Source organism: Dunckerocampus dactyliophorus, chromosome 2 (genome assembly GCF_027744805.1).
Source record: "Dunckerocampus dactyliophorus isolate RoL2022-P2 chromosome 2, RoL_Ddac_1.1, whole genome shotgun sequence".
Classification (NCBI taxonomy): domain Eukaryota; kingdom Metazoa; phylum Chordata; class Actinopteri; order Syngnathiformes; family Syngnathidae; genus Dunckerocampus; species Dunckerocampus dactyliophorus.
This window is the reverse complement of record NC_072820.1, coordinates 32657451-32680954: the sequence shown is the minus strand read 5'-3', so window position 1 is coordinate 32680954 and position 23504 is coordinate 32657451. Positions and strand designations below refer to the sequence as shown.

The following is a 23504-nucleotide window of genomic DNA, read 5'->3' as shown; positions in this document are numbered from 1 at the left end:
TGCCTGCAGCATCCATGGCCTTAAGGAACTCCGGGTGGATCTCATCCACCCCCGGGGTCCTGCCACCGGGGAGCTTTTTGACAACCTCAGCCCCAGAGATAGGAGAGCCCACCGTGGAGTCCCCAGGCTCTGCTTCCTCATAGGAAGACGTGTTGGTGGGATTGAGGAGGTCTTCGAAGTATTCTGTCCACCGATCCACAACATCCCAAGTCGAGGTCAGCAGCATACCATCCTCACCATACACGGTGTTGACTGTGCACTGCTTCCCCCTCCTGAGACGCCGAATGGTGGTCCAGAATCTCTTCGAAACTGTCCGGAAGTCTTCTCCATGGCTTCTCCGAACTCCTCCCATGTCCGAGTTTTTGCCTCAGCGACTGCCAGAGCCGAAGACCATTTGGCCTGACGATACCTGTCAGCTGCTTCCGGAGTCCCATGAGCCAAAAAGGTCCGATAGGATTCCTTCATCTTGACGGCATCCCTCACCACTGGTGTCCACCAATGGGTTCTGGGATTACCGCCACGACAGGCACCGACCACCTTACGGCCACAGCTCTGATCAGCTGCCTTGACAATCGAGGCACGAAACGTGGCCCATTCAGACTTAATGTTTGCCACCTCCCTCAGAACATGGTGGGAGTTCTTCTGACAGGGGACTCTGCCAGTCATTCCCAGCAGACCCTCACAATATGTTTGGGCCTGCCAGGTCTGACCGGCATCCTCCCCCACCATCGGAGCCAACTTACCACCAGGTGGTGATCAGTTGACAGCTCCACCCCCCTCTTCACCCTAGTGTCCAAAACATACATGTCTACGTACAGTACAGTGTATTTACTACATCTACGCTGGCCACCCCGTAGCTCCGCAACTGATGTGACCCAAACACGCACTAAATATGGGACTTCCAATCCATACTTAATTATTGCAGGCCCCTCAAAAATCCAAAATCAACAAAATAGTTACCGAAAAATATATATTTTTTTAAATTACCTAAAAATATAAAATCCCAAAAAGAATTAATCATTTTATTTATGTCGGACTTCCAATTCATACTTGCTTATTGTGGCCCCCTCGAAAAATATAAAATAAAATAAAAATTAATCATTTATTTACACATCTAATGATGACAATTGTGCTTTGCTTTCAGAAAGCCAAAAAAACAAAGAACAAAAACACATTTTAGTGGCTGGTGATTCTTGTCATGTTATCTGGTATATGTTTTAACATTACAATGCACAGTGGTTTTTTTTCTTATTTATGATTCCCACACTGAATTGTTAACATGCGCAGACACACACACACACACAAACACAAGAACAAGACAGTGCATTAAAAAAAAGATACCTGCTCCCATGATACAGGCGTTTTGAAACCCTACTTACTAAGGTATGTGTGTTTGTTTAGTTGCTCTTGACTCAGGTAGTTTAATGGACAGAAGTATTTAGACACACACATTGATTAAATAATCAATAGAGACCCCCCCGTTTTGCCTAACACTTCACCTTCCAATTTGACTTCCTATGGATGTCACAGCTCTGAGCGCCAATACTTTTGTCCGCACCAAGTCAATACAATCACAATGCCTTTTTCAAGGGGGGCAGATACATTCAACAGGCTCCTCAGCATAACAATTCACATTTGGACTGTAGAATACAATTCAAGAGATTACCTAAAGTCTACAGCAGGGTTGTCCAAAGCTGAAGCATACAGGGGCCACTTTGGTATTGTATTTTGGTAAATATATTGAAAGAATTTGTTTAAGTAAGAAAGCACTTTTTCTACTCAGTGTGGCCCTAATCCTCCTTTGCCATGTTTATTTAATTGTTTTTAAGAAAATGACCAATGAAAAACACACTGTTGGCCTCAAATGGCCCCTGCGCCAGACTTTGGACACCCCCTGTCCTACTACAGTAAAGTGTTAACAAGAGCAAACATGCAGTACAGCACTTAAGAGTGGCATTATCTTGACAATGATCCAGCTCCAGCATTCACTGAGATGCCACCCTGGCCACCATTCCAATGTATTCATTTTTTTATGCTCTTACGGATCTACATTTCCCACCATTCACAGATTAACAAGTTCTGCATGAACACATGCGGGTTTAAAGATTTAAATAGACATTATGCTTGGCAAGAACCATTTCATTGCCTTGAAATACAACATAGCGTCTCCTCCAGTAGTGACTTACTTTAACCTTTATACTGTTCTCCTCCTACATTTTTTGTCCCAAACCTAAAAAAAAAAATCTGATTTTAGAGCCAGTGTGTCTGGGGGGGGGGAAAACAGTAAACAATTAGTTGTCTTTACAGCTCCTATAATAACTATTTAAGAGTAAACAACTCCAAAGACAAGGGAGCTAAAGGCTTTTTTCCCGGTATACAGCGCGTTCACATTCATAATACAGATATAATCCCATAAAATGTCACATCTCTTGCTTTCCCTGTAAAACACAGCAGACAAGTTTCTGCTGTTGCCATATAAGTTGAAGTGAATGCACTTAAGATGCACATGAAACTAAGTGCACTCCGACTATATAATATAGATGCTGATTATTGTGGTCTATGGCGGGTGGTTGTGATTTGCTTACTTGTGTACATGAAAGGCAGCTTGCTTTTGTTTGAACTCAAACTGATTCTTAATCACAGGCCTATAGGATAGATTAAAAAGTTATGGAGGAACCAAAGTACGGAAAACCACTACCAAGTGTTTTTTTGTTGTTTTTTTACGCAAAGGCACTTCCTGGTAAAGCAGTCCGCAGTGTTTAGCACCTGGGATCAGTCGCCAGTGGAAGCCCTTTTAACAGAGGGAGCCTCGAGGAGGCCTTGTCGTTCAGGTCACAGCAGGGTGAAGCCTAAAATGTAGTGCAGGAGTTTGTTGCGGTTGGCCTGAGGTAGAAAAGTGGTGCTCAGCTCCAGCGTCGACACTCGGTTCTCTCTCCTCTCCTTGAGGACCTGAAGGAAAACCAAAATCGTTTGGTTGGACCTGCGCCCAAAAAATCATTCAAAATTCCTTTGTGGTTGATGAAAGCCTTGAAAAGTTACCCCAAGCTCTTTGAATGTCCTCACAGTGTTCTTCACAAGGTAATGAGTTGCACTTTCCCCTGAGAGCAAAAAAATGACCTCATACATAAAAGTAGAATGACCAGAAAATGTAGTATTATTTAAGTAATTAAAAGTATTATTTAAGTAATAATATGATTTCTATACAATATATATATATATATATATATATATATATATATATATATATATATATATATATATATATATATATATATTCTACTGTATATGATTTTTTTTTATAATTTTGTATATAATTTTTGTACAAGAATTGTATATATATATATATATATATATATATAAAATTTGAGTACAAAGTACAATTTTGAGTACAACTTTGAGTACAAAAAAAGCATATATGTTGGCAGGTCTGCAAATTGCATAAATTATGCAAAAATGTCCCCTCTTGAAATGCTAAAAACTGAAAAACAATATTGGATTCACACCTTTATCTGGATTTGCACCAAAATATAATTTGGTTATTAACCATTTCCCTACCATTCAGAGAATATAATATGGTTGGGGCCTACCCAACTCCACAACAAATATTTGATTTTCTGGGTTGTTTCGTAATTTTTTTCAAGCTGCGCCTTCCCTGAAGTCTTTCGGCCCGCATTAAGATAAAATGCACAAGAGGAAATGTAGGCAAGTCACCATAAGCAGCCACTCTCCTCTCGGTGCGGGTCAGCAGGTATCTGAAGAGCCGCTGCGTATATTCAGACTCGGCCATGGGCTGACTCAAGCTGTGCACAAAGATGGCGGCGCCGCTGTATGCCTCCAGCACGGGGCTGAGGAGCCGCTGCAGGAACACGAAGAACTCCTGGTGCTCTTCTGAGAGGCTCACCTGAAAGGTTAGAAGAAGAAATGTAATAAAGACTAAAGCAGTGTGAGGATATGGATGTTTAAAAGAGGGACAACTTTTAGGTAGCGATCCCGCTGCTCCTCTCCAAAGTCGCTGTCTTCATCCTCCTCGTCGCTCCTCCAGGAGAGCGGCTCTGGGAACTTTTTTGGCCAAGGATCTTCTGTAGGACTGGGGCTGAGTTCCTCCTGGTCCTCCTGACACACACACATTCATATTGCCATTTTTAAACATGCCTCCCTTCATATTTCACCAAGCATTTTTTGGCATATCTTCTCAAGGGACAATACTACAGAAAGCAAACATGGATATACTTATAGAGTAGTCCATGTACAGCAGTGTAGATTTGCTATCCACAAAAAATGACTCAAAACACAGCCATTATTGTCTAAAACTATGCGTGGAAACTGACCTCCGCTATGTAGAGCACTCCATATTGGATGAGGCGGGTCACTGCGTCGTGGAAAACCTGGTAAATCGTCTGACAGGGCTGAGGGACAGAGATGGCAAAATAGTTAAATTACGGTACACAAGGTCTGGTTGAGAATTATAAATACACACAATAAGTCGAAATAGAACAAAATGAAGGAATACTGAAGGTTAATTGAACTAAGTCTCAAGCCCATGGGTGTCCAAATTGAACAATGCAGGGAGCCACTGCATTAAAGATACTAAAACCAATCCAATGTATGCAAATATATGCTAAGCTAAACATCCCCATTGTAGCTTCATGTTATAGATGACAAAAAAAATTATTGCGATATCTAATAATATATCCTATTAATAATGAAGTAATTTATTTTGGCAATATGTCGAGGGCCAATATGGAGCCAGAAATGGCCCGTGGGCAGGACGCTGGACACCCGTGGTCTAGCCCAAGCTACAGTAGAGTGTAAAAAAACAATTATTGGGAATAGAATGGCACAAAAATATTACGTCTTACATCACTTAATAGCTATAATAAATTCCACAAGCCCATGAAACTTTAAATAGAGTCACAAACAACAATACATATTCAGTATGAATGTTTAGGTTTTTAGCCACATAGTATAGCATAGTATAGCAACGTAGTAGCAGGGTACCAAAAGGGTGGAGCTGGTCAAAAGAGATGAGGATGGAATGACAAGAACACCAGAACTGCTTATTGTCGTCCTGTGATAATTAGCAACATGCAAAGAGGAAAGAAGGCAAATGGTGTGCAACTCTGCTATTAAAATATGATCATTATTACTGACGGCATCGCATTCTTGCTAATGATAAGCTCATTTTGTGCAAGCTATCCAGACAAGAACTTACAGAGGCCACGGCCACCTCGTTGACCAAGAAGTGTGAGAGGCCTGCGGCTTTGCGGATAAGCTTCTCTTGACTGAGGGGGAAGCCGGCGCTGCCACTTGGCTGCTTCCCTGACTCCGATTCCATCACCTGCTCTCGCTGCAGTGATAGCACGCTGCAAGCTGCATGCACATAAATACAAGTCTGCATCAGAGGTATGGGGCTGGCTGGGTGGGTGGTTTGGAGTAAAGAGGAGACGATGTACCAATGATGGCGTCGGGAATAAAGACGTGGAACAGGCCATTGCTGTAGAAGTTGAGCTCGAAGAGCGCCGGCACCGTTGGACTGGGTGCGATGGTGAACTCGCCGTTGCGGTTGGCGCTGCTGGTAACGGCAATGCAGTTCTCCAGCAGGTGCAAGGCACGCATTACCACGTCCTCGGAATTGCCTGAAAAGCCCAGGTCGAAATCCCGCGACAGCACCTCCTCCTTCATGTTGAAGAAGTCCTCAACCAGCTTAGACAGCACCACACCCTGCAGCCAAGACATGCTCACTGTTACGCAAAATCACACAAATATCACCATTAACTGGACACTGTAGATTGAAACGCAAACTACCCTGAATGCGTAAATGAATTACCGTAAAGCAATTACCATGTATAAACCGCACCCGCACCCCCATTTTCAGGCTCACGGCGGGGGAAAAAACATTTTTTGTTTATAAATGCTTGCCAACTCTTTCATGTCTAATTAACATGCGTAAAGGCACTAAGCAATTTCAAAAAGAATAAAGGAGAAATCTGAACTTCGGCATCTAGATCTTTAATATTATGGCTAAGCACAGATTAATAATAATAATAATAAAAAATCAAAATAAAGAAATTTGCAATTTTCAGAGATGTTTTGATATCTTATCTTTCACTGCTTCTCTTTTTCTCTATTATTTTATTGCATTGCTTCAGTGTGAATTTGAATAAACTCCAACGTTGTATTGTATTTTACAACATCTGCAATGTTTTAATGGAAGCTTAGGTTAGCTTCAGTGTATATAGAGATGGTTTCACTGTGTGAAAATACAGACAGCCGTCAGACAAGTTAGTTGCATACACTAGCATTTTCAGCAACTGTACAGCAGAGGGCGCTAAAGTCAAAGCAACTGTCTGACCCACAGACGGCTATTCTAAAATGGACTTCTCGTCAATTTCTGTGTCTGGTCACAGACCTGTCATCGTGTATAAACCGCACCCCGATTTTTTGCTTCTTACCAGTGGAAAAAAAGTGCGGTTTATACACGGTGCTTTACGGTAATGCTTAGATTTGATTTCCGCCAAGCCTCCTACAGTTGCGTTCTACCAATGGTGTCCTCTAATTAAAAAACTGTAATGATTAACTGTGGCTGTAGGCAGCCTGCTGATGTAGTTTGTTAAAATGAATTCCATAAGATGGCAGTAGTAGTAGTAGTGTTTGAAGTATCACGAGTGGTCAGCATCCAGAAGCTTTTTCTACCTCTGCATGCGCTTTGAAATATTGCATCTGCATGTTACACTCGTCATACTGTTGTTTACAATTAACTCATCAGCAGAGAGGTTTGTTCTTTCCTGCTGTTACATTGGTTCTGTTGCTGCTATGTTGTACCATGACCTGGGTATGACAATAAACTGCAGCTGCTGGGAAGGCTCCAATTCGGGAGTTCTGGAGTTGTTGGGAATGTGAGGTTACCCCTTAGCGCCCAGTACTACAAGGTCCACTCTGGCCCCGAGTGGTAGCACCTGCTTGGGCCCCAGCTATGGGCAAATAGCATGCAGCCTGAGTCCCAAAAGGCAGCATTGATCTGGCAAGTCCTGCAATGTCATTGGAACCATGCGTACTGGCTTCTGCCTTTCCAGTGGATCATTCCTTTGACGTGGGAGACTTGTTGCATGTGTACCAACCTGTCTCCTGCATCTTCCCACCCAGGTTGTACCAATATGCTTGTTAATATATGCCCAAAGAGTATATATACAGTATTTGGTATATAGTTACTTTCTCATGCACGCCAAATAATTACTAGTTATGAACAGTAGTTCTAACAAAGTTACAAATAGAAAAATAATAAATAATATTTTATAAAGGTGAATAAATTATATAAATGTACACAAGTATTAATAAAAAAATGAAAAATATTTTTTGAAAAAAAGTTTTAAATTAAATTTAACAAAATAAATACCTGTTACAGATAATGTGTTAAGCCCCGCCTTCTTATAGTATTTAAGTATTTAAGACAGCATTACACGTACACATGCAGCATTCCACCAGCAGGGTGTGCTAACGTGTAAAACTGCAGCGCTGATTCATAAAGAACTTGATCTGTGGTTCATTACCATGCAGGAGTGTGTGACATTTGCTTCACCTTGGCTGGTGTAAGGCATAGGCAAGAGCAGAGGAAGTGGACTCATTTAAATACATACTTCAATGAGTGGAAGAAAAGAAAGAAAGGATGTAAATGTACATGCCAGATTTTACCTGTCTGTGTCTGTAAAGCAGCAAACAGGCCACAATGTGGGTGGACATGATGGCGGACGACTTGTTAGCCGCTGCGGGGGAAGATACAAAGAGTGATGAACACCACACTAAAGCAACAGTAGCACAATAGAAGTCTATGCAGATGGAAATGGGACTGATGAGGTGGCATTGATGGTTACTATTAAATTCAGTAATGTTCATCATGATAAGTTTGGCAGGTTGTGGAGAGCGAGGGAGTGATGATGAGCAAGGGTTCCGACAGGGGTTACTCCAGGTCGTGGTAAGCATGGCTCATTTGAAGGGATGAAAAGCTCTGGCGCTGCATTCCAACCCCTCTTTGGCTCCCCCATCCTCCCTTACGTCCTATTGGCTGAAAACAACATGCCATGCGGCTGTAGGCATTGTGATTGGCTGGGGGGCGGAGTAGTTACAACAAAAAAAGAAACTGGGCAAGTGTAACAGAAGCTGGGGAGAACCGGTTTTGTGCTTCTGCTGCTAAAAGCACTGATGCTGTGAGAATTGATGTTTCGCGAGCAGCGTACACTTGCACGTGTTTGGACAGTTGAATGTGTTTCTTACTGAAAAGCACATGCTTGGCAAGGTTGTTGATGAGCTGTCGTCTGCAGAGGTCTTCAGGAAGATCTCTGTCCTGTTGGCCTTCCTCCTCTTCCTGGCGATCAAGCAGCTGAGCATCAGGCCTGCGGGCCGATAAGTTTATTATGGTTTGCAGCGGTGTAGAAATACACCGCGGCTAAATAAGGGGCAGCTGCACTCAGCAGTGCAGCGTTGTGGAAATGTTATTAGTTTATCAAGAGGGAGGAGAGAAGCACTCTGAACTGAAATGACCCCCACTAATGTCAACTAACATGTGGTGTGCAAATGTCAAATGACGGGGCCTGCTGTGAGGCAGCGTCAGAGGAGGGCTATGCTGTTCATTAAAAAAAAAAAAAAGTATTCTCCTGTTGCACAATACTTACTGCGCTTCTATAATGGTAGGCATTAAGGCGTGCTCCAGGGAGACTGGTAGCGGAATGTGGCGGCTTCTCTGGCTATCCAGGTATTCCTATATTCAACAGATAGCAATCAATCGTGCTTCATTTATATCGAAAAATCAGGCACTTCCGCCAAAAAGAATACAACAAAACATCCAATACCCTTTATCATCAATGAAGAACACACGAGAAAATGTAACAAAATCAAGAATAAGGATGGTAAAAGCAGCCTCACATGCACAAAGTCTATTATATTAAAGTCTATTATATATCTGATAATTCATTTGTTCACTTCCTATGTTTAAATGTTATCTTCTAATGAAAGAGAAAACAATAGCGCGATATGTGTAGCAATGGATGGATAACTTATGCGGTAATGCAGGAAATAAAAGAAAAGGTGTAGAAAAAAATACGGTACTAACAAACATATATTAGTAAAAAAGAAAAAAAATAAAGATGTTAAGTTTAAGTTTAACAAACAAATAAAATCAATAATATAAATTAAATAATATAAATAAATATAAATAAGGTCAAACTAAAAAATATAAATAATATTAAAATAAAATGTAATAACAGTAAATAAATATAAAAGGGAACAGTAAGAGTAGATAAATATAAAATGTTAAAATAAGGATAATGGACAAAAACAATAAAATAAAAAAATATTTCATAAAAATCAGCATGAACAGCACAAAACATTAGAAACACCTCTCTATATAATCTACTGCAAACCACAATAATAAACATATTATACCTCTCTGTGTCAATCGTTATCTTTGTAAACCCTCATTTGATTGTGCAGGTGACAAGGGAGTGCTAGTGTAGGTTGTTAAAATAGCCTAACCTTTAGAGAAAAGGGTTGGTTGAAGTCAACTCGGACACAGCCGTAGTTCTTTCTCAGCATCCGGAAGACGCCGCACGCTATACCCCACAGGCTCTCATTCTTCTTGGGCTTGCCCTTGTATTAGAGGATATCATCATCAACATCTTAAAATCTTCTCTGAAGTCGCACCTAAAACAACAAAACAATCCTCACCAGCTGCTCGCTGTTGTAGTTGCCTTCGATAATGCGGTCGTACGAGATGCCGACCGGCACCACCAGCACGTCGCCGATGGAGCCCGTGTGCAGCGCATCCACCACAATGGAGAGCATTCCTGCGCGCGCCGGCGACGGCTTGCCACTGCGGGAGCGTGTCCCCTCCAGGTAGACCTCCAAGAACTGCTGCTGGCGTAACAGCTCCTCTGTGTACTGGAGGATACACCATTTTTACAGACCTTTTTGTGTGGAGAGGTCAAAGGTAAGTCATTGCCCTGGGAGGAGGGGGCAAAGAGGTGAAAAAGTTAAAAGTGAGACACACTATATGGAGCTGGGCATGTGCCAATGCTGTGTTGTGTAACTGCAGCAGTCCGCAGCTGTCTCTTGCTGTCTAGGGACTTTTACACAGGAGATGCTTTGTCCTTAAATATACTTGTAGACCCTCAGCTTTGTGTCAGCTGAAAATATGAGAGGCCTTAATTACATTCATGAGACTTTCTTTTGTTAGGCTCTCAATCATTTCTGCAAGACACATTGTTATATTTGGATAAATACAGTATCTCACTGAAGTGCCTATATCCCTCACATTTCATGGGACAATACTGTAGAAACAACACTTGGATGTACTTTAGCTTGTATAGCAAGATATATTTACTATCCACTGAAAAGAAATCACCTCACCGTGTCCAAAGTGTAAATATTTAATGTGAGCACCACTGTTATCTAGCACTGCCTTGATAGTCTTGAGCATGGAATTCACTGGCTCTTACTGAAATCCTTAATACTCCTCCATGATATCATTGATGGAACTGGAGCTTCTCCTCCTTCCTTCCTTCTTTCCGCTTGAGGATGCCCCACAGGCACTCAATTGGGTTCAGAAATAGAGGAGACATACTTGGCCACTCCATCAGCTTCCTCAGCAACGCAATTGATCATCTTGGAGAGTTTTCATGTTGGAAAACCGCCGTGCAGCTCCGTTTCCCAAGAGAGGCGATCACACTCTGCTTCACAATGTCACAGTACATATTGGAATTCACGTTTCCCCTCAATGAACCGCAGCCCCTCAGTGCTGGCAGCACTCATGCAGCCTCAGAAGACCACGCTTGACCGTCGTCACGACACAAATTACCTTGCTGCTCACTACCAATGCACTACTGTGTTGAGTCATTTTCAGTGGCAAGTAAGTATACACTGCTAGGGGTATCGCAAGATCTCACAATATTAAAATGTGATTTTTTAGTTCAGAAAATTACAGTCTCGTGGGCACTATGCCTGGGACAATAATGAATTAATTAATGAATCACACAATAAATGAAAATAAACTGGATACTTTTGCCAGCCTCAATACAAGTATACTGCCATGTGCATGAGTGTCGTTTTCCTCATTTCTCGCCTCTTAACAGGCAGGAAGAGGTTCACGCTGAGCATTGTTTTTCAGCACCTTGGCGCATTTGTTCCACAAGACAACAGCATGAACGGAGTGAGCCCTTTTGTCAGTCCTACAAACCTTGTCTCAGTAGGTGGAAGAGGGGCCGGTAGCATACACACAAAGAGCACAAGGGTAAAATGTAGTAGCAATTAAATTGGTAGATTGCAATATATTGTCATATTTTTTCATTGCACTTTCCTTAAATAATGTAAAAATCTCCTCTCGTCCTCGTAGATCAGGGGTCACCAACGTTTTTCCTTGTGAGAGCTACTTTTACAAAATGAAAATGGCCAAGAGCTACTCATTTTTGTAACATTTATTTTCAGAGCTTATTTTAAACCCAAACAAAGCAAATATGCTTGTTTTACCAGAACATTAACAAAATGCTGGTGTCCACAACTCACATTTTGTATTTCAGAATGCATTTCTTTCTACTGTTCTTTCATTCTTCTTCTTCTCCTTTAGGCTTTTCCCTTCAGGGGTCGCCACAGCGAATCAATTGCCTCCATCTAAGCCTGTCTTCTGCATCCTCTTCTCTCACACCAACTACCGTACCTTCATGTCCTCTTTCACTACATCCATAAACCTCCTCTTTGGTTTTCCTCTAGGCCTTCTGCCCGGCAGTTCAAAACTCAGCATCCTTCTACCTATATATTCCCTATCTGTCCTCTGGACATGTCCAAACCATCTCAGTCTGGCCTCTCTGACTTTATCTCCAAAACTGTTCTTTCATTATTAACTGAAAACCTGAAAGAAAAGCAGGCTTGCGGGCACCTCATGTGGTCGTGGGGGGCTATCTGGTGCCCGCGGGCACCACGTTGGTGACCCCTGCCGTAGACCCAATCTCGTGTATCCTGTCTCATGACACCCCGATATAGCACTATACTGTACAAGCCGTACGCTGATTACTCTGACGTACATACAAGTGTTAGTATTGTTCCTTGAGAAGATAGACTGCTTGAAAAGGCTTGAGTATCGGGACAAATGTACTGTAAGTCCATGGAGATAAAATGTAGGCCATTGTTTTTTGCACGCACGCACACAAAACTGTCCTCAGCTGATACCACTTATCTTAATGGGACAACACACACTTATTTTGGCGGGGGAATGCACAATGTAGTGTGTATTCCATTAATTACACACCACAACAACAAAACTAGAACAAACCACTAATCCTGACTCACTGCTGTATTTAGAGCACATTTTTCCATTCTTGCAGGTTTGAGGAATGCTACAAGTAGCTTAGCATTCACAAGCCACAAAAAAAGCTCTTAGATTTAATCAAATCTAGCCGTTGCGATGCAAGTGAGTATTAGAAAGTGGATTTCTACGCAAGGTGAAGAAATAGGAAATCACTATTAGCATGAAAAGTGTGCATGATTAGTTAGAGAATTCCGTCTCAAGTATTAGGACACCATGAATTTGGTACCCTCAGTAATAATAGTAGTAAGTGTGCTCCAAAACTTTTGTCCACTGGATGTGTAAATGAGACTCACTGCATGTAAGAGTGATCTGTACAAAATGTCTTTCTTCCCGTCGTTGGACTCCTCCATTTTCCGCCGTATGAAGAATCCTCCCAGTTTACGGATCAGGGTGCTAAAAAAAAAAATAAACAGTGTCAGCGGCCTCTAAAATACGAACAAAAAAAATATGCGTGTTACACAATTACTGTATATTATTGTGATGCCATCCCTCACCTGAGGATGGGGATGCTGAGGTTGTTTCCGGCAGCAATGTGCGGCGCTTTGATATTGTGACAGAAAAGAATGAGCGTGATGAGAAGGTAGTCGATGTGGGACTTGTGTACGGGTAGGAAGACCATGGGCACGTTCTGCTGCACAGACCAGACAAGTGACTTGATATTGTCTATTCAAAGAAGATGCTGGATTCTACACCACGTTGTTCTGTGTCCTGACCTCTGCAGCTGCTTTCTTGACCATCTCCAGCTGCCCCTTGTGGATCTGAATGCTCCAGAAGAAACCGTTAAAGAGCCTCAGGAGAACCCAGCCCGTCAGCCTAAACAGGACAGCAGATAAAGAGCGAGGACTCCAAATTTAGTCTATTTGTTTACTTTACCCTAAATGGCCATTACGACTACAGGAAGTAATGGAAATACGCAGGAAGTAAATACAGTTTGCAGTGTCCACTGTTATAGGAAGACTTTCTGCAAGATTTTGAGGGAATTGAAGGGCTTCTTCTACACCAAATGCTTTCGTGGACCTTGCTTTGTGCACTGGAGACAGATGCTGTGCTGTTTCTACCTGATGAAGGCTGGGGAAACATTGGCCACCATCTTCTGGAGGAAGGTCCTGGTCTTCTGCTTGACCTTCCTGACAGTTTTGTGCTCAGAACCAGGCTGGCTGCCATCCAGATCGGCGGCCACGCTGAAGATGGCACTCGTCACTCTGCATTAGACGCGCAGATCTCATTTCCTTTCACGGTTCTGAATGGTTCTCCCATATGCATACCTGTCGTTGTTGAGCACATTCTCCACCACGTTCCTGGGGAACATGTCCTTGTGGACATCCCTCTCCATGACAAAGAGAGCGTAGCTCAACTGGCGTGCCAACCAGCCGCGCTGCCTGCACGCGGGAGCACACACGAGACCTTTCATTCACCGGGAACACACAACACTGCCACATGTTCTCTTACGTTATAAAAGGTAGGTCCAGCTGTACTACAAAGAAGATTTCTGTTTGCTTTCTTCTCAGCCGTATTATTTACACTGGAGCAGTTTTTGTTACACCTTGATGAACGTTCACATAACATCACGCTCGTTGTGCTACGCCTTCCATATTTAAAACCATATTCCACCAACCACTGCTAATGTTAAATGCTAGTTGAAGCCATTTTTTTGTTGGTACTGCCAATTACATTTTATGTATTTTATATTAAAATAAATGCTTAGAGAAATACTTACACAGTGGAACCTCGGTTTTTGTCATTAATCCCTTCCAAAATGTCAGACGAAAACCAATGCAATAATTAGTTTTACATGTAGAAAACAATGCAAAATAAGAAATGACAAATTAAATTGATAAACAAAATACATTTTAAAGAATAAACAGGTAGAGCTGTATACTTGCTCACATGAACTTCAGCAGCAGGTACAATCCCCATTACATATGCCGGCCCAGCCCACTTTCTTTTATGTGTCTCCTTTAAACCATTCCGCCTGCAACCTGTGTTAACTAAGAAACCTTCACAGCACAATCCTATTGTAGCAGACGCTACAGTCATACTTTGCTATGACTTCTTTCTTGAATTTAATAGTGTTTCTCACCTTCTTTATCCAAGTTCTGGCACTAGCAACTTTCCTTGGCGTCATTTTGTAGCCACAATATATATATATATTGTTTTAAAAACACTTAGAAATATAGCGTGTGCCTGAATGCCTCATCAGTGCTTGGCGCAGAGTGCTTTTAAGAAGGAAGAAAGGAGACAGAAACGGAGTTATTCATCATTCTGCATGCCTTCATTCCACTGTATTGTTTTGTGCTATACAAGAGTGACTAATACCAAACAAACCTCTGCTAAGAAAATGACATTCCTTCACTTTTACTTGTTATTACATTTGATCAATTATTGTAATTCATTTAGCTATTAATCATAATTTTCATGTGTTGTTAAGTTCAAGCCTAAGAGACTGACTGATGAGACAATCATTTAATTACTGTAGCTATTGTCCGTTGTTAATGACAATGAAATCCCTTCTCTTTGATATAATTGCTAACAATTTTATTTATATATTCGATAGCTTAATTCCAAGTGATTCACTATCCAAAGGCTGATAGTTGTCATGTCTCAACTGTAAAAAAAAAAAAAAAAAAAAAAAAAAAAAAAAAAAAGCCAAAAAACAGTGGTATGTTCATGTCTTAATGACATTCAGACACATGATACAGGTGTGTCGGCTGTCACTTTAAATTATTCACCAGTCCAGCTCCACAGACTTCATGACAGGTGTTCTGTACTACTACTACTACTTCTACTTCTATTCAATGGATTTGATTCTACATCGTATTCTGCTCAGTGTACCTGGTGTGCGTCTCATTGATGTAGATGACATTGCGCAGTCCCAGCGATGGAATACTAGGGTTGAACAGCTTCTCCTGCGGTGGAAACAAATGAATCATACGGGAATGTTCATCATAACTTCACTTATTTAAGGAATGTTCATGTTACTTCAGAGAGGTGTTTTTAATACTGTAGTTGGCTTCATCGGAAGATCATATTATATACTAGAAACACAATATTAGAAACAGCTCTCTGTGTGATGGTGAACCACAATAATAAGTGTTGCTCTTGCATGGGAAGAGTGTAAAGTGAACGATGCTAATTGTGCTCTGGCTAGAGTTAATTATCAGTGGTGTAAGCTTACCCAGCTCTGTGGCGTGCACGAGTGACAACAGCGGCCCACAAAGGGCCTCTTCCTGTTCAGCAGCCCTTCCTTCCACGTGGTGGCCACGCAGCGCAGCACTGACGGACTGGTGCTTCGGTCCTGCATGTATACAAACAAAAATATGAATGATTGCACAGAGATAGTACAACATACTAATGAGATTTGACACTTACGGAGTCGTCATTGGGCCGCTTCCAGCGGTTGCACCACTGCTCGCCGTTGTTGACTTGCAGCAACAAGCCGTCCGACGACTCCATCGTCCCCTTTTGTTCACTCTTCTCCCTTCAGACAGAATACCTCTACCTGAATGCCTGGTTAGGAGATGAGGATGATTGCTTTAAATGGCTACGGCCTTATCCGATCACCTTTTAACCTGTATGCAAATATTACTCATTCAGCCAACAAAGAACTATCACAACTCTCACATGCTAGACGCAGTTGTTTTATACAAAAGCAAGGCAGGGCATCTAGTAGAGCAGATTTCTTACAAAATATTAAATGCCTCTGCTCCAGCAGACGTCATGCCCATATAAACTGCATAACACTACTACGTTTTTTCTGAAAATATTAAATCGTAGTCTCAGTGCTAGTAGACACCATGCCTCAATAAATGGCATAAAAACTACAGATTTTCTTAAAATATGAAATCATAGCCTCAGCGCTAGCAGACACCATGCCTAAATAAATTGCATAACGCAACTACTGTTCTTCAAATATTAACTTGTAGCTTCAGAGCTAGTAGACGCCAAGACTTAAATAAATTGCATAACTCAACTACTGTTTTTCTTCAAATATTAAATGGTAGCCTCAGAGCTAGTAGACGCCATGCCTAAATAAACTGCATCACAGTACTACTGTATTTCATCAGTTAAGGGCCTCCCACTCAAAAAGACGCCACGCCCCAATAATTGCATCTTCAAACTGCGGATTCTGTTGTAATAGATATCATTCCCCAATAAACTGTTGAACACCACTACCTTATTTTTCCAAATGTTAAATAGTGCCTCTGCTCTAGTAAGTGCCATACCCCAACATGTTGCACACCACAACACTAATAACACTAACAACTATAATTGACACCATGTCCTAATAACCTGCAAAACACTACTACCGCATTATGTCAACTATTAAATAGTGGTCTCCACTCAATTAAATAGACGCATTACTCCAGTAAATTGCATAACACTACTACTATTCTTCAAATAGTGGACTCACTCCCCAATGAATTGCACAACACCTTACCCCTAATAGACACTTGCTACTCTCTGCAGTTGAATAAATGAACATTTCTGCCCACTATATGACGTAAAACTGTATTTTCCCCCTGCACTTTTACACACAATTACCAATAAATGAGCGTACAAATTCACGCAGTTTGCAAAATCAGAGCAACATGGAGGCGTTGGATGTCACGGTTTGCTGGCTAACCTTTTGTTCCAGCGCTGGATAACAATGTGTGGGCCCCAAATGTCCACAAAAAAGCAAATCAGACTTTATAAACACCAACCAGCTAACCCTTTTGTCCCACCACTTTCTGTACAATTTATGAGCAGATTATTACGAACAACATATGTGCAAAGGTGCAGTGGGATTATAGTCTAGCCTGTGTTGAAATAAATTAGTTGAGTCACTGGAAGCTGAACACAATGTCAATCAGCAGTGGAACTCTCCTTTTGGCAGACAACATGTTCCATCACTAGTGACCAGCGGTAGATATCACGTGCCCTGCTAGTGGATGGCATGCGCACCGGTGAGTGGGCTTTTTAAGAAGGGGTCATTGCCCGAGAATACTCCCCCTGCATAGGGTGACTTTGTCGGGAGCTAAACAAAGCAGATTGAGAATGAGAGGCAGTGGACGATTGGGTAACAGTGGAAGGTTGCCATGACTCCATGGAAGATTTACAGTCCATTTAACCCTTCAGGAACCTTGGAGGACCAAATGTGTACATTCTGCAATGTGATAGTTTTGATTCTCTATATTCAGTTTCAAGGCTAACTGTATGAAACTTGGCCTTTATTTATTTGATTTTTTTCAATTGTCATAATGCCTTCAATTGCAAGGTGTATGGATTTACTCATGCCTACACTCTTTGACCTCACGACTGATTTGGTCCCATTGACATCCATTATAACCAAATATTTTTGATATGCTGTAATCCTGAGATGTTATAATGCCAGTCATAGGCTCGATCAAGAAATGATGATCTTCTATTGGATGGGTGGCAAAGCATCTTAATGCAGTTATGGTGTGTTATGTTTGTAGTCTACCAGAACAGTCTGCATTCGCAGTTTACACAAAAAAACACTTCCTAGCTACGGTGAGGTCTGAAGTTGTTGAAAAGATTTAATGTTGTGAAAGCAAAAAAATAGTATATATTTTTTCAAGACTATGAGAGGGATGTTTACCTGAGCCAGAATTTTTTTTTCAATAAACTCTGAAAAATAATAATGCTTAAAAATCCATGTTATGAGACATTGACTTCAACCCAAATATTCTACTTACCTATACTTAACAACATAGTTTGATGCATCTTTTTAAATAATGTGCCCAATGTGCTCTTCTGTCTGCTCATTGTAAAAGTGTAATAAAAATGTAATATGGAAATATTACATTTACAAATATCAGCATCCCCATCCTCAGGTGAGGGATGGCATCACAATAATATAACTTTCACCACATCCAACCTTTTCAACAACCTAACCATGGATGTAAATATATTTTTATATAGATAAAAAAAAATTTTTTAAATATATTTGATTAAGCTTGAAATTGGTCCAGATTTAATGCAGTGAAAGTGAAAACTGTATTACCTTCATATTATATTTTTAAGAGTAAGACCATTAAGGAGACAATTGGTAACATGTGTACATTTTAAAAAGGGGCTTTTGCTTCAAAGCCAACAAAGAAAATATCGTGCTATGTCTCCTGGAACACAAAGGAGGCATCATTGTTGTTGTACGTGGTCCCTGTAAGATGTGGACATCAGGGATAAGCAGGTCAAACAAGTCTCCGGGTGACAGATGGGGCTCGCAGATAACTAGCCTCACAGACAACAATGGCTAGCACCAAGCTATGCATGTCTGGCTTGGACTAGCAACTATTTATAACCTAGTTAATGGTATTGTAAGGGTTGTTATCATTCACAGCATCCCAAGGAATGGTCCATACCTCCATTGGGTGCTTACTTCTGTCATCGCCACACGTTTGCACCATCAGAAACATGTCTAGCCGCATGCTAACCTCGTTATATGTTGCCCATTGTTCCATTAATGTGGCTCTTAGTTGCAGCCTTTAAGGTAACGGACTAACGCCGCCATTCAAGTCACTAACGTCATGCTGCAGTCACAACCTGGATGGAAGACGATATGACTAAGCTACGCTAGCTTGTTTCCATGACAATGCCCGGCAAAAAAGATGAGGGATGGATGGAAAACACTTACCTTCAAGGTTGCATTATGCTAATTCTTAATTTTTAAAAAGGTAAAAACAAAAAACAATAACTCCGTGGTGTGCTAGCAGCAAGCTGGGCTGTATGATATTTTGGTAGCAACCGTGCTCATGCTAGTTTAAAGCCGCTCTGACGTTCCTCGCCGGTAGCATGCTGCAGCGACTAGCTTGACATTCATTGGCTCAAGGTTGGACACGCCTCATTAGAATATCGATCAAAGCCAGTGCAGTCTGATCGGCTGAGAGCAGACACGAAACCCAATCACATCGCAACAGTCATGAATATTATAATGAGCTACTCACACAGGACTTTGATCTTTCATTCATGCAGCAGAGCTTCCTTTCCTTCTGGGCCTTTATCCTGAAACAATCGTCATTCAACGGTGAGACGTTACTGCCACCCTCAGGTCAGGGCCAAAACCTGCATCTACAGTGCAATTCAATACTTTGGTGAAATCCATTTTTTTTAAGTCTAAGCAGTTGTCAAAAACACACACGCAAAACTTATTTTTCTAAGTTCAGTTCTTTACACAAAAAGTAATGTATTTTTTTGTCCTTTTCCCCCTAACTAATCCCATATCACTGGTAAGCACACGATGTCCTTACCATAGCACAATGTTTTTATTCTTGTGGAGGGTTTTGCATTTTAAATAAAACTGTGGACAGTCCCTTACAAAGAACACAAATCCATTGCAAGGTCTCAACAGGAGGATATTTGGGTTCTGACAGCTTGTTGTGTCGGGATCCCCAAGATGTCAGGACACATCAACATAATTTGTATGTATCTTATTCTATCACAATAGCGACTACACAGTACTGCATACAATAGTGTATAATGAAGTAAAGTGCGGCCAAGATCACTTATTACCGCGCGCTCTCTATTGTTGAAGAAAATAATTACATCAAATTAGAGTGTACCATTTGCCCCCAGTCTTGAGGGGGTGTTTAAATAATACGACTGTTTTTAACACGTTAATGTTGTATATATTGAATAAACTATTTAATTATTTAGACATTTGGATAAAAGTGTACACACTCTGACTTGAAAATGATGGTTATGTTAAGCTGTTGTAACCAGAAGCGTGCGTGCGTCACCTCTGCCGATTGCTATAATGGTTGCGACTGGGTCGTTCTACTTCCTCCAACTTAGTCAAGCTAGCGGCATCCATGAGGTAAGTTTAATGTTCGACGTCCAAATGTAGGCTTTTAAAAAGAACTAGACGTTTACATCAACATTAACTGAATTATTTAAGACCTTAGTAAAGATGTCTCTTTAGTTTTAATGTGAATTTAAACGAGGATTTTGCCAAATGCGCATTTAGGCCCAATGCTAGTGTTAACTAGCTAGCTAGTAACTTCAGACATGTCACAACATAGCCACAGTTTGACACTTAAGAATTTAAAGAGGCGTGTTTACAGTCACTTGTCAGTATTATACACTTTGACATAAACTTATTCAAGAAGAAAACTTCTAGAGGTAGTAATGCAGATAACACATAGCCACATATGTCAGTGGTAGTAATGCAGGTAACACATAGCCACGTATGTCAACATTGTGACCATAACAAAATTAAGTAATAGGTTTAAACCGTTGCAAGTTTTTTTTTTTTTAGAATTAGCGTCTTTATGTACCTTTTTTGTATTCTATCTTTTTACATCTCACCTTAAAACTATTCATTTTGCTTCAGCTGGTTTCCTTGTTTACAGTACAACCTCACGTGTGGCTGTACAGTTATTTTTTTCCATTTTGACATAGTATGTTAACACAATCGGCGTAAAATCACCTTAAAACCCCCAATTTTATATATATATATAGCTCATGACGGTAAGGTTGCCGGCCCCTGGTGCAGGCTATGATGTGCAACCAAACTGCCTGTAATGCTTTGATGATGGCGAGATTTTTTTTCCCCCACAGCTTTACTTTCGCTTTCAAAGCAGGTCCTGCTGCTTTCTTCCTGCACTGCAAATGTGTACAAATGAGCAATAAGTGTGATGACAATTACACAATTACAGCTAATATGATTGATAAAGTCTTGTTTTACTTGACCGATTTACACCATTTTAACTAACTGAAAGTCTCTGTGTGGCTGCGCCACCTATCATGCTGCGCCAGGGTAGTCTGCGGATACAAGGCTGTGAACTTCTGAGAATTAAACTCTGAATGCACCCAGGAGGTGTTTGCATTACAGTAACGTCTGCAGAGGGCTGTCATAATTGCAGGTAATAACAAGGTGCCTCATTAAACTTGTTTATCCAGTATGCTCAGGCTGCAGAAGCGCTTGGCGTCCAGCGTCTTGCGATGCGGCAAGAAGAAGGTGTGGTTGGATCCCAATGAGACCAATGAGATTGCCAATGCCAACTCACGTGAGTTGATTACCGTACAGCAGAAGTAGTTTGGCTACTCTGTCCCCATTTAATCACAGCTGTTGCCCAATATTTGTTGGACAGGCCAACAGGTCCGCAAGCTGGTGAAAGATGGCTTGATCATCAGGAAACCAGTGACAGTCCATTCCCGCGCTCGCTGCCGCAAGAACACACTGGCACGTCGCAAGGGACGTCACATGGGCTATGGTGAGTAGCTTTTCCTGATGGCTTAACATCCAGCAAACTCCCACATTTCTACATTTTTAACACTTCCTCCCGCGTCCAGGGAAGAGGAAGGGTACCGCCAACGCTCGTATGCCAGAGAAGCTGTCATGGATGCGGCGCATGAGGATTCTGCGGCGACTCCTGCGCCGCTACAGGGAGTCCAAGAAGATTGACAGGCACATGTACCACAGTCTGTACCTGAAGGCCAAGGGTAATGTGTTCAAGAACAAACGCATCCTCATGGAGCACATCCACAAGCTGAAGGCGGACAAGGCTCGCAAGAAGCTGCTGGCGTAAGTCACAGAGACCTTTTCTCGTCCTGCAACTCAATTTAGTATCCGATGCACTCAACTGTTTTTGGTGTATTGACTTGTCCAGTGACCAGGCTGAGGCTCGTCGTACGAAGACAAAGGAGGCTCGCAAACGTAGAGAAGAGCGTCTGCAGGCCAAGAAGGAGGAGATGATCAAGAACTTGTCCAAGGAGGAAGAGGCTGCCAAGTAGTAATGCCTTTAAACCGTTTTTTGTTATTAATAAATTGGGTAAATATAACTGGATTGTGTTGTCCTTTTATCTGGTATTGGATGAAAGCCTCTCAATATGGATCAGGCGGACACACTCTTCTGTCTTTTCAATCTTTTAGTGATAAAATTGGCTGGAAGATGTCACAAAGTACAGCATGCTGGACCTCTGCCCTCAAAGTAGGAAGCAGGAAGCCCTGAAACTAGGAAGGGCCTACCATGTTATACTACTCTCTCCTCAGTGCATCAGCGTGTCAGGCTATGGCTGTGTCTAATTTAAGGGTCTGCAGCCCACAAGGCCAGTAGCCTACCCGGTCTACGACAAGTCGCGAACCAGCCTTGTGAATTCAGACGGTCTTGCCTTTCTCACACTTCCTGGTTGTGTCACGTGTTGTCATGTTTACCCTGACGTCATGACAGAATATCCGCCTTCAATCGCAAAAGGAGAGTGATAACCTAACTAAAGTGATGGAGAACAAACAAAACGTGACATTATAGAAGCAAAGTTAGTTTTTAAAATACAGGTTTTACAGTAGAAAGAAAGGATCTCCAGCTCAGCTAAGCCCAGCAATGGTAATATTAATAACTAATTTGTTAGTCTTTGGCTACTTCTTTCATTTGTACAACACTCTGATGAGCAACAACACATTATTTATGAAAAGTGTTTATAGATGTGAGCATTTAAAGATCATTTGAATACCTCGACCAATTTGCATAGTATTTATGTTTTAACAAATGTATTAATTGATCTCATAAATGACTTGATGTAACAAAACAATGTAGCATCCTGCACAGTATCGAGCTGGAGGGCAGGTGAAATAATATGAGGTGCAGGAGAAGGTTTGGAAGGCCATCAGTGATGTTCCGTGGTGGTACCACATACCCGGCTGTCCTGGCGCTCCATCCTGATCACGACTATCTTTAGTAGTTTAAAACTATCCTATTCTATTTGTGTTCTTTATAGCAAGAGAAATGTAAACATCCATAAAAGTTAACACACAGAATTTCTCAATAAAACATGTAGGTGATGTACACAAACACTTCATCTTGTTCCATTTATGTACGTACAGTAATATGAAGTGTTATGTATTTACATAATCACAGCAGTAAGATCAAAGTGAAACTTTCACCTCGTAGAAAGATGCTTGCACAAATAAACCAGTAGTTACGACTTACAGACAAACCAATATTTATTAATAAATCAATACTTGCGCTTTTCCCACTTTGCGCCGTATTGTTGACAGTTTTAAGCCTGGACGGAAGCGCGCAAAGAAAGAATGGTTTGAATGCAGACTTCTTTTCAATGGAGAAGGAGTACACATTTGTCGGCCGCATTTGGAGGAGCCTTTGCGGACTTTCCAAAGGGCGCCACACACGGGAGGTGACGAACGACTGCGATTGGC

General features: G+C 41.4%; 2 protein-coding genes across 7 annotated transcripts; one reads left to right on the top strand and one right to left on the bottom strand.

Moving 5' to 3' along the window:
• Window positions 1-1088: 1088 nt before the first annotated feature.
• gpam (glycerol-3-phosphate acyltransferase, mitochondrial) lies at window positions 1089-19383 on the bottom strand. 6 transcript variants are annotated; one of them, XM_054768807.1, is made up of 21 exons: window positions 19297-19383; window positions 15719-15856; window positions 15525-15644; window positions 15182-15255; window positions 13615-13728; window positions 13408-13551; window positions 13063-13162; window positions 12844-12980; window positions 12643-12742; window positions 9718-9930; window positions 9526-9639; window positions 8667-8752; window positions 8269-8387; window positions 7690-7760; window positions 5454-5721; window positions 5213-5370; window positions 4329-4406; window positions 3976-4113; window positions 3712-3901; window positions 3040-3098; window positions 1089-2949 (listed from the first exon to the last, which is right to left on the bottom strand). In XM_054768807.1, exons 2-21 carry the CDS (start codon window positions 15800-15802, stop codon window positions 2833-2835), a joined length of 2484 nt encoding a protein of 827 aa, XP_054624782.1. In that variant the 5' UTR covers window positions 15803-15856; window positions 19297-19383; the 3' UTR covers window positions 1089-2832. The 6 variants fall into 6 exon arrangements, with proteins under 6 accessions (XP_054624782.1, XP_054624778.1, XP_054624779.1 ...); XM_054768803.1 differs by having other exon boundaries at window positions 15719-15827; window positions 19297-19315; XM_054768804.1 differs by having other exon boundaries at window positions 12844-12977; window positions 15719-15827; window positions 19297-19315.
• A 722-nt stretch (window positions 19384-20105) lies between these two features.
• Window positions 20106-22137, top strand: LOC129176795 (60S ribosomal protein L19). The gene is made up of 5 exons (XM_054767203.1): window positions 20106-20165; window positions 21251-21357; window positions 21442-21564; window positions 21644-21875; window positions 21961-22137. The coding sequence occupies exons 1-5, from the start codon at window positions 20161-20163 to the stop codon at window positions 22082-22084; spliced, it is 591 nt and encodes a 196-aa protein (XP_054623178.1). The 5' UTR covers window positions 20106-20160; the 3' UTR covers window positions 22085-22137.
• Window positions 22138-23504: the final 1367 nt, after the last annotated feature.

Excerpts from the sequence above, each read along its gene's own strand:
- gpam (XM_054768807.1), bottom strand. The coding sequence starts at position 15,802 with ATGGAGTCGTCGGACGGCTTGTTGCTGCAAGTCAACAACGGCGAGCAG. Across the intron at positions 8,388-8,666 it reads CCTACCATTATAGAAGCGCA|GCCTGATGCTCAGCTGCTTG; the intron begins GTAAGTATTGTG and ends ATCGGCCCGCAG. Across the intron at positions 3,099-3,711 it reads GAGGAGAGTGGCTGCTTATG|GGGAAAGTGCAACTCATTAC; the intron begins GTGACTTGCCTA and ends TTTTGCTCTCAG.
- LOC129176795 (XM_054767203.1), top strand. Across the intron at positions 21,358-21,441 it reads GATTGCCAATGCCAACTCAC|GCCAACAGGTCCGCAAGCTG; the intron begins GTGAGTTGATTA and ends TTTGTTGGACAG. Across the intron at positions 21,876-21,960 it reads GCTCGCAAGAAGCTGCTGGC|TGACCAGGCTGAGGCTCGTC; the intron begins GTAAGTCACAGA and ends TGACTTGTCCAG.